General features: G+C 41.0%; 1 protein-coding gene across 1 annotated transcript in view; it reads right to left on the bottom strand.

Moving 5' to 3' along the window:
• Positions 1 to 11,474, bottom strand: part of ST5 (suppression of tumorigenicity 5) — a gene marked incomplete at both ends in the record, with an annotated part of 71,147 nt that overhangs the window by 47,339 nt on the left and 12,334 nt on the right. The window contains 2 exons of the mRNA XM_009576047.1: positions 1,660 to 1,875; positions 4,611 to 4,759. Of these exons, the coding sequence (XP_009574342.1) occupies positions 1,660 to 1,875; positions 4,611 to 4,759 (365 nt within the window). The remainder of the gene's footprint in view (positions 1 to 1,659; positions 1,876 to 4,610; positions 4,760 to 11,474) is intronic.

Here is an 11,474-nt window from a genome sequence, read left to right as displayed (position 1 = left end):
AATCCTCACTTGTTCTCCTGCTTGAAGCAGTATTAGAGGTTTTGCCTCCACATGCTGACTGAGCCACGTGTAACCCACCAGCAAGGCTCAGCTGGAACTTCTCTGCTTTCGTCCGAGTGCCTGGCTCTGCCTGCTGGGAATCTGCACAGCACCACGGCAGAGCCAGCAGGATGAAATCCTGCCCGGCTCCAGCGTGTGTGCCGGCCCAGAAACTCCTGCACGTAAGCACCAAACAAGGCATCAGGAACCAGGAGTGAGAGGCCTTGCTGGGATTTTTCACTCCCCTCACTCTGCTGCTTGGCACTTTGCTTGAGCTATTTCACCAGGGGTAAAATACCTGCACTGTGGTGAGGAATGCCCAGATGTTTAAAGAATTTGGGTATTGCTTCACAAAGCATCACGGGGAGTGGTACAGAACAGGAGTTTCTCGAGTTTGAGTTTTTCCCTCTAATAACTAACATTTTCTCAATAAAAACCTGAGGCTCTCCAGTAATATGTGATTCTAGGAGCTAGAGTGGTCAAAAATAGCAATTATCATGAGATTTATGACAAAACTATGAACATTCATATGCTGAAAACATAATTTCATATAAGGAGAATGTCTGTCCCTTAAATCAAAAAAAAAAAAAAAGTTGGGTACAAAACTAACAGCCAAACTTTCCAAGTTTTACTCAAAACCAAGTAGTAAGCTACTCTGTAAGTTACTCTGTAACTTCCTTCACAGATGTATGCTCATTTGTGCAGTAAAATAGTATATTCCAAGAAAGTAAAAATATAGTAAATATTAAGGACATAGGATTAATTTCCTCCTTTTTGTTTGTTTCCTGCTTAGACAGAATTTCAGACTAATTGACAGGAACATAAAAATCTCCCTCTACTCACAGTATTTACAGCTATATACTGTAAAATATGCTCTCTAATAAGAACAGGAAAGAGCTGAATATACAGTAAAAATCAACTTTGTTCACAAGCCAAAAATAAATATATTGGCACTTCACCCCCCCTCTGTTGCTATTGTACTAGAAAAGGTTTGCTGGGGTTTTTTTGTTGTTGTTTGGTGGCTTGGGCTTTTTTCACATCCCATTTTGAATTGGAAAACTCCTTGAAAAATGGAAAATTAATTTTTACTTCAAATCCATCAAGACAACAGGGTTATCAGGATGGGGGAGGTTGTGAGTAAATGAAGGGAAACATATTAGGCCAATAATAGTTATTTCCCTGAGACCAGTAAACAAATGATGGGGAAAAAAAACACTTCAAGTGCTGCTGCATGTTATAAATAATAATTGCTTGGCCATCACCCATCCAAAATCATAAAGTTAGGTACACAACAATGCTCTGGCCCACAGAGCTAAAAGAATAGTGTGGAAAACAGAATTGGCTTAAAATCAACTCTGTGCAAAGATGGCAATCAGATGTTTGCTACTCTTGGACCAGGGCGGAGTTACCCACTTCTAGGGAAGGGATTTTCACAGTACAGCTGTATGTAAAAAAGGAGTATGTCTTGGCTCCTGAGAGTTACCGTTTCTGTTTTGATCTCAATTTTCCTTTAGGATACAAAAAGAGCTTTCAGTGATGGCTAAAGGTTGGATAGAAACTTGCAAGCTCTTGCAGACAGGTGACCTATCCTCAGCATAAGCCTGATCACCCTGCCAATACCTTTGGGACCCTCCTGGCCCGCCGCGTAGACAGCAGCTCGCTTGTGGTACTCAGGCTGTCCTCATTGAGGCTGGAAGGGGAGGAGGGAATGCCAAGCTGAGCCAGCAGCAGCATGTCATCATGGCTGTGCCGCTTGGGCAGCCGTGGTAAACGGTGGCTCTTCCTTTCTGACCAGTTCCCGATGCGCAGAGACTGGCTGCTGGGCTTCGAAGGTAGCTGCAGGAACAAGAACAGCTTGAGCTCTTCCCCTCCTCAGGAACACTTAGTGCAGAAGCAGCTCTTTGTGAGCAAGTGGTGGCTGCACAAGGACATCATGCCAGGTGAGCCACTGTTCTGCGGCATATGTGCAAAGAGAGGGTTTAAGGTCAAAACGAAGAGACGGGTCAAAATGAAGGGGGTCAATATCGAAGACTTTAAAGTTCAAAGAAAACAATAGTACTTTTGGCTTTGGTGCATTTCCATGGACCCACATCACATCAATTCTATGAGCCTTCAAACCTAACTTAAAGGCTTGGCTGACATCACAACACTGACCCGATGGGCCTGATCAATCTCTTTCAGTTGCAGTAGTGAAAATCAAGAGCAATTACATTGTTGCTTAAGTTGCTATTTTATCCTAGAGAAAGAAAGTAGAAAATCAAGCTTGCTGTATTTCCATGGTGTTAAGATGTTTTAAGATCTGCCAACGTGCAGAGGCACAGTTACAGCTTTGTCCTGCATTCCCAAAGAATTCCCTTTAAAACACGAAACTGTTATCTTTGCAGGGAGAAAGGAAAATCTCACTGACAGGATTAACCACCAAGTAATAGCTATCTTTAAAAAACTGGGGCTCTTCTGGAGCAGTCCTTCGAGCAGCTCTGCCCAGCTCTCAGGAAGGTTAATCGGCAGGCTGGCAAGGCCGGCTCCCTGCCTTTTCCTCCCAAACACTGTAAGAAGCTTAAGCAGCCTGTTTAGAAAAAAGTACTATTATGTCAAACAGCTGTCAATTGGCATTTGCTAATATTCTATTAGCAGTATTACAAGCTATAAACCTGCAGTAACAAATGTCCCATTTGTTCTACTTGGAGGGCTTACTTACTACAGCACCATACTATCTGGGATTAAGCATAGTTTCTGTATGTGTGGGTTTTGCATCACAAACACAATGTCATCAATAAAACATTCTTTTTAGTTCTGATGACTTCAGAAACTGAAAATAACGAATGGGAAAGGACAGTGGGATTCAAAATGACCACAAGCCAGTGTTTCTGAGGTCTCTGCTTACCACAGGTTAGCACGCCAGGAAAATCTGCAGCAGTCTATACTTTAATGAAAGGAATTCTTTTTGGAGATGATTGTTGAAAGCCTGCTGACCTTGTGATCTCTTCCATCTTGTTTATCATCATCCATGACTGAAAAGTCATGTTGCTAATCCAGTTATGTTGCTATGCTGGAAAAACGGGGTGATAAATCATTGCCAAAGCTGCCATTCTTCAGGAAATTGAGACTTTTCTATTTCTGGTCATTGGAAAATTACCCAGGCCCATAGTTGACCTGCTCTTAGTGTCTCTTCGCTTTATATATAAGCACAATGACAGTACAGTTATGGCAGGACTGACTCCTGGCAGGAAACTCTGGGCAGCATTTCAAAAAGAAGCTACCAGAATAAAGATAGCCCTGTTGCAAAGATACCAGAGAGTACTTATTTACTGAGCAACTTTACAAAAGTAATTTTAATCTGTATATTCTTTGGTCACCCTGTATAAAACAGAGAACAGTGGACAGTATCTTACTATGGATCTATATGGTTCCTACCCGAATGGTACAACCTGGTGGATTCTCTAGATGCCACAATTAGCCACAATTCCTGCTAAGACACACACAGCCAAAAATAATTGTTATGCATAGTATGTCTCTCACTATGAGGTTATCTTCGTGGCTGCAGTTTCTGCTTCTCCTTACTCTGCCTGATTACTACCTTCCACTTGTTCCCTTTTCAGTAGCTTTGCTGAAAACACTCCTGTTTTACAAATGATGTGCTAGGCACATACCAAGAATCCTGGTGATACTTCTTCTGTCTCTTGGACACACATGCACACAAAATAAGTGAAAGAAAATACGTTCAGTTTTGTTCTAGGTCTCTTTACAAGAAAAAAATGTAAATTATTGCAACCTTTTGTTCAACTGCAAATTTTCTGTTGATTCAGTGCAAAACTAAGTTCCTTTAAAAAACATTTTGAATCTCAAAATTAAGTATGTGATGAAATTTATATTTTTCCTTATGAACACAATGATCCCATAAACAACAAAGCAACCTGGCATTTCATAGCATTCACAAAAAAACAGTCTGCTTTGGAAAATTCACCACAAAATGGAAAGTCTGCGGAGTTCCTGGTCTTTTACTTTATGCTGTAAACACAACTTATACAGCCTTGTTAAATGCAGACACTCAGGTTTTTCTGATTATTTTATTATTCATTTATTTATTGGGGGGGCATACTTGGCCTTCTCCATTTTACAGTAAAATATGCCGCGCTACGTACTTCACATGAGCAAAGTCACAATAGGCCTCACGTAACAATACATGGGCAAGATCAAGCAGCTGACTTTTTCCCTCCTGTCCCTACTAAAAGCCCAGCAGCAAACACGGAGGCAATTCACAAAAAGGTGCAGCCATACAAATAATTTAGGGCCAGATTCAGCTCACAAACAACTAGTGGAAGGATTCTGCTTAAACTCATCAGGCTGTAGCCAGCACAAAGAGCCATCAGCTTCTGCAGCGCAGCGCTGAGAAGCTGAGCTACAGCTGACAAGAGCATTCCCAGCAACGATTTATGCATTTGATCACTCTTTCTCCAGATACCCTCTACCACTTGGTATGGCTGCTCTTCCTCCTGTGCCATGATTGATTTTCTTGCAGAAGTTTTAAATAAGCTTCGAGCACAGAAAGACCGGCGCCGTCACGCTGTTACCTGGGGAGGTGATGTGTATTTCCTGTCCTGGGGCGTCCACATCCTGTGCAAAGAATCTAGGGAATTCTCGGAGAGCTGATGGGATTTTCGGCCCGCGTGACGGCCTTTCAGCTCCACATCCTCATACGGGTTTTCCTTGGGTGACTCGCCTTCACGTTTTTTGTTGGTTTTTTTTTTTTTTAAGAAAAGAAAAACAGACAGGAATGTAAAGTTAAAAAAAAATAAAAATCATGTGAACCAAGCGAAAGGCTTTTAGAAAAGCTCCTCGGCTTTCAGCATGACTCATCCCTCTAGCTGCAGCTGGAAGTATTTGGAGGAGAACTTGGCTATGAGGTCGACAAGTTTCTCTGGGGTTTTTTTTACTGCTTTTTTTTTTTTTTTAATAAAACGCAAAGATTTCACAAGACGTGCTTCTGAGCATCCACAGCTGTGGAAAATTTATTGATATATAAAAGCTAAGGCACATAACTACTTTAAAGTGTATCAGTAGATTTTATAAATCTATAGCAGCCACTCACAGGGTGAAATGAATAGCAATAAATAACTGTTCTCAACATACCACCCTTACACACAATAAGACAACTTTTATTTGATGCTACCTTCACTTTTCTCTTCTCCTGAGACAAGGCAAAGAAAGAATAAACATTTCAGCTCAGCAGTGCCAAGAGAGAAGATTGCAAAGTGTAAAAGATGGGGGAAGAATTCCTGCCCCTACCATACTGCATCCTCAAAGTGTTCTTTAAAACACATTGTGCCTTCTAATTAAGCAGATATTCATTTCAATTTATGTAAAATTAATATTGCCCAGAAGGAAACTCATCCTGCCAATAATATATAGAGGCTTGAACAGTTAATCACTAAGTATGACATAAATGAAAAATATGTCAAAAAGCAGACTGCAATCTTTGAATTTTTAGCATTTGAAAAGCAGAACCAAAATTTACAGTCCAGAATTAAATGAGATCCAATACCCTTCAGCAGCCTAAGGACCAGTGGAATAACCTACTATCTTCTCAAAACTTCTGAACTCACTAAACCTCTCACTGAACTAAGAAGCATGAAGATGAATGAATGCCATCAGTAAAATGAACATTTTGTATCCATTTCTTCAAACACTTCATAATCAACAACTGGTTTAGAACTTCAGGTTTTTCGAACACCGTTCTTTCCAGTTTTCCTACCATCTTACGTAGAAAATCATCCCCAAAATGAGATCTACTCAAATTCAAGACTTGATTTTGCAGAAACTTGAAACATGCAGGAAGTTCAATGCTTTTTAACCAACTTGCTTTTGGTTTTATATCTAAAGATGACTCTCAAACTCATGGTTTTAGTACAATATATATTGCAATACAAGCTATTAAATATAAGAAATTCAGATTTTACTACATACTGTATCAATTAAGAATTGAAAACAGAAAGATATAGCATGGTTTATTATTCACACTGTTACAGAAAATAGTCACAGCTTTTACAGAGATGACAGTTGAGGCATAGGTATTTTCAATGAGAGCAAGGCCTGGATTAGTACCCAGTTCATTTGACTACCAGTTTTTTTGTTCTAGACAGAATATTACATTTCCTCATTGTACAAAAGAAACCAGAAGTAGTTTGTGCTTTCTACTTTATTGTTAAGCCTGGAAGCGTGAGACTGCTTGATTCATCAATTACAGCGGTAAGACCTTTTGCTTAGCAAGTTCACATATTCACAATACAGGTAAAAATACAGTTTTGCTTCGGTAGTGCATCATACTAAGATTTCTAGTCAAATATAAGCACAAGAGTGAATATTTTAGCTTTGTTTTAATTAGAAGCCTGAATAACTGCTGCTCTTGAAGAATGTTTGAATTGGCAATCACAGCTTATTATTTCATCCAGAGGGAATCTGATTCTAGAGGCTGCACTATCATCATAGTCAATCCGCATGCCGCACAGAAAGAACACCTTCAAGATGCATGGGGTGCATAGAAGAAAGACCTTTTGATTAATGTAATGAACAAGATAAATCCTAAGCAACAAATATTCCTACAAAAATATTCCTACACATGTTCTGGGAGGACTATGGAATTGATTGATTCCTTCTGCAGGAAGAAAAACAAATAGATACTGCACACTAATTCTGTTACTTGTAAACTCTAGAGCTCTAGATACGATAATCATAACAACAATAAATGGTCAACTTTGCAAAATGCTATTGCTTACTCACAGCTAATTGGACTGTACTAGCATAATAGAATTTCTTGTAAGCCCAAGTCAAGTATAGGTCAAGCAAGCATTTTAGAATGGATTAACAGATTTCAAAATACCCAGCTACATTAGACAGTGCTTAAACGTATGCTTCCTTGTGAAAGCAAATGTTATTACATTAGTCTGCATAGTATCCAAACTGCTGAGAAGAAACAAGCCCATCAGTTGAAAAGAAACCTTTTTTAAAATGTGAAGCATTTAAAAGTTTTAGGGTGATTCTCCTTCCAAGACACAATGTAAAACAGAGTTTATTGAACCCAGATAAACTCAACATTACTAATGTTGACCTAGAATATTAAGTATAGAAACAGGCCCAGAGAAGTCTTGGATGAGAGGAGAGGGAGGAGCAAGGAACCATGAGCAGAGGCTGCTTTTCTGACTCAGATTCTCTACCAAAAGAAAGCTCAGGCCAAATTCTTCTTCAGTGTAATGTGGAGGTCAGTGGAGACACCACAGGGATTTTAACCCTTTCCCTAGAGCTGTGAGAGTTTCTTCAGATGACTGGCTTGCTGTTCAAGAACACTTGTTTCTTTAATTTTTCTCATTTGCTTAAAAATCAAGTTATTTCAGGGTTTTTTTTTTTCATTTTGAAATGATGCCTTAAGACCTATTCTTTTTTTTTTTTTTAAAGAATAAACTTCCCCACCAAATCTCTGATAATGAAATAGTCTAAGCAATCTGAAACAACCTGGTTTTGCTGATTTGGCATTTGAACCAATATTTGGTTCAGTCAGTGAACTGAAAGAGAGAATTTATTTGTCTAGGTCTTCAGTAATTTTCAAACTTTAGACAACCACCATTTTTTAGTATATATGCTCTCCCTGGTGGATGAGACCAAAAGACCAAACATGCAAAAAGAGCACTAGGCAGGCCGGACAGACGGGTTTCTGGGTGCCAAGAGTAGGAAGGACAAGTCACAAGAAACCCAAGATGGCAAGCAAGATAAAAAGATGTGTGGGGGTACCCTGAACTGCCTTAGAGCAGCATTTAACCCTATGACTCTGCACTGTGACTCCCTTCCATGGGAGAAAGACCTGGGAACTGATGGCCACCAGCAGATGTAGGTTCCACACCGGAGGGAGGCTCTGGGGAAGGGCTGCAGTGGTGATAGCTACTGCTGCTGCAGCACAAAAATGAGGAAAGCTTCCATATAGCTGGGCTGGCTCAAAGGTTTGCAGCTTTGATCTCTGCATTTCTCCTCAACACCATCACTTCTCTAGTCCCAAGACCCCGGCAAGGAATGTTCACAATCTGCAAGCTGCAGTGCTTTTGCATTCATTTGGATTTGCTGCAAAAGGAAAACACGTTTACAATGAAAGAGCAAGGAAACATCCTTGTTCCTTCCATATGGATGTCTCTACTGGAAGCCAAAAGGAGAAACATTATGCAGTATAGAGGCCAGGCTTGCCTTAATGAGGCTGGATCCAACTGCCACACAAGACAACAGCAGACTATCACTGACTTCAAAGGAAGCTGAATCAGACCCCCAGAATGCATATGGTCACACGAAATAGCAAGCCTTTGGCAAATACTGTCTCTAATCACCATCCCTGCTTCCAGATCAGTTCCCTTTATAAACTTTTTTTTTTTTCGTTTCCCATTCTCTTGAATTCTACATACCGAACTGCTGAGTTAACACAGGACATTTATCTACACGACATTTATCTTCATAAGATCTCACAGGCAATTTAATGATTGGTCCACAGGGGATAGGGAAAAAAAAAAAAAAAAAAAAGATAAAATAACCAGTGATCTTTAGAAAAGTCCTGAGGAATGCAGTGCCTTGAGCTTAAGCATCGATGAGTTTCCTCCAGCGGTTGCAATTCCTCACTCCGTGATGCTCTGCGAGTCAGCCCCACCGAGTCCTGAGGCAGCACACAATGTTCCTCTGCTCAGCCTCTCACACGTGGCAAATGGGAAGCAGAGGTCAGGCTCAGCAAGCCTCTCTCACGCTGAGAAAGGAGTGAAAAGTAAGGCTGAGGGGAAAAAAAATTTCAGGCAGACACTTTTCTATAAATGGCTGGAAGCAGGGAAACGCATCATTTCTTTCTAGATGGGAGAAATAGTTACCAGAGGAATGAAGTGATTCACTGAGTGCTGATTATAACTCCTGCCTTTTGCGCTGCCAGGAAGCGAGAAGAATCGAACAGCAGGTATACAGTAAGGGAAAGGGCTCATCAACTTGTGTTAACTTGGGTGCCTAAATCAGGAGCCAATGATCGCAGAGGAGATACAGTCTCCAGAGGGTGATGCTGAATGCCCAAGTTAAGAGCCTACCACCTTCTTTGCTGGCTACACAGAAAGCCCAGGCCCCTGAACTGTGCGGCTGAGTTAGGCAGAGTTAGCACCTCACAAATGGCAAAGTGTGTATTTCCTGCATACTACAGCATGTGCACAAAATATAAGGCAATTAATGTATTTTACGTTATAGTGAACTGGGAGATGAAAACTTCAGCTGCCATCCCAGGAGAGACTTGGGAAAAAGCAGCGTGTACCTCCAGAGGCAAGGAGCTGGAAACAGTTGCAATAAATGGGCAGGAAAAGAGGCCCAGGTAGAAGACTGAATACAGACAAGTAGAAGCACCCAAGTGAGCAGCCTGTAAGAACTTCTGATACTTGTGACCCCTATCCCCTGAACCTTTTGCAGTATTTCTGTAACAGCAGACACAAGACACAACATCAACTCCTTTCCACACATAATCTCTCTGATGGCACCTACAAATTCTTGAGCTACCTTTTTCGCCCTCTGCCCACGACCTCTGTTCAGTTGTAGATACAGCCCAATTCATCCAGCTCACGCACATTTGGTGCGCACAAGCCCTTGGAGAAGGTTACGACAAAATACAACTGGGCAAGGAAGAAGCAAGCAGAGAAGGGTGATTGGGGAATTCTGCTTTTGCTGCCGTTGAAGAGGAAGCCACGGGTATGAACCTCTGAGTGCAAGCACTGCATGAGGGAACAGCACGGGATTCATGCGCTGTGCAGACTTAGAGCTCCCCAGCATTTCTGGGCACTTAAGTCCAAAGAATCGCTCAATGGTGAGAATCCAGGTGTGTTATGTGTATGCATTACTCATTTTATTCATAAAATTACACAAACGCAGATTCACGCTGCCAGTGCTGGAGGAAAACTCAGCCACTGGGATGTTTATGAGCATGTTCAGTTCAAATGGATGAAAACCACAAAATCTCCACACTCTCATAAAGTATCTAAGCTTAGATCTTTAATGCATAGATGAGCTCTTTCAACATCAGAGAAGCTGCAACTGTGCATCTCAGCTGAGGAATTTACCCCAGGAATCTGTAGAAAAAGGAACTATTTTGGTATCAAATTACAAATAAGACACATTATAATGTTGTAATCATAATGAAGCATTAGGTGGAGAAGAATAAGCATGGCTGATAAATGAATAAGAAATTTCAGCCCGAAAAACCATCCGTTTAACACTTAGTCCAAAATGATGTGCATGAAAACCTCTGATGAGCAAGTGTTAGCACATACAGCATCAGCATGACTAACCTGCTTGCACTTCACAGAGGTTTAACCCTGCGGACTTCAACACAGTCTCTGTGAATTTAAACTAGGATTTGGGAGAGGAGCCTCATGGTCATTTTACTCTCTGTTTTATTAACCTGCAGCATTGACTAGAAAACCAGGCAATAAAGCTGACAGAGACTGTCAGAAGAAGCTGTAATGGATGGTATAGCTGTGAGACAGACCCCACAGAGAAAAATGGGGATCTAAATAAAGCATGAGATGATTATTAAAAATAACTGAAATCCATGTATCCCAATGTAGCAACAAAGCAGCAGGCTGATCATCAATAGGATCAGACAGCTGGAGTATGTGGCCTTTCTTTGACAGGCCCATATGGATACTGTTTGATTTAATGTGCTCTGGCTGCCATTACCCTACACTGTCTATTATTAAAATTGCCACTATTACGCTTTCCAAAAACTCACATGCTTTTTAGATTGTGAGGCAGACTGGGGGCGTGGAAGAAAACAGGAACATACGTTTCCCTGATCACTGCCTGCACCATTTTTGTACCAATCCTAGCTCTGTCTTTGACTAACAACTATCCAGAGACCTCCTGGTAAGGGTCTGACTAAAAACCCAAGATGTTTTCAGAGAAGCAACTAGCACAGCACTGCTGGCAGAAGTGCAATCTCTCCAAGTTTGCTTCAGCTTCACAGCAGCCCAGCAATTCCAGTTTCTCCCAGATTTGTACAATCCTTTTGTTGTGAGATGATAATATGGCAGACAATAACGTGATACGAAAGCATGACAGGCAATAATGTGGCACATGATGATGGGATTTTACTGGAAAGATCAGCTCACTGTCTTTCTAACCTTTTTCCACATTTACTGGAAAAACTTTGCAAACGTTCTAATTTGAAAGCAATGTCAAGCTGGAACATCTTCCAACTGGACCTCAGTCATGATTTCTGCAGCTCTTGGCACACACAGTGGAGGATTCAGTAAAACAGCTAAATCATCCCATTTGTATATGACATGCACTATGTCCAATTTACATCAGAATTCAAAACAACTAATCAGTTTAGGAGAGATGAGGTGCCTTACCAGGAGGTTTAAAGGGAGTGACACGCTGTTCTG

The sequence above is a fragment of the Fulmarus glacialis genome, unplaced genomic scaffold (genome assembly GCF_000690835.1).
Source record: "Fulmarus glacialis isolate BGI_N327 unplaced genomic scaffold, ASM69083v1 scaffold7304, whole genome shotgun sequence".
NCBI classification, from domain to species: domain Eukaryota; kingdom Metazoa; phylum Chordata; class Aves; order Procellariiformes; family Procellariidae; genus Fulmarus; species Fulmarus glacialis.
Note: the sequence above shows the minus strand (reverse complement) of the source record. Positions and strands in the feature narration are given on the sequence as shown.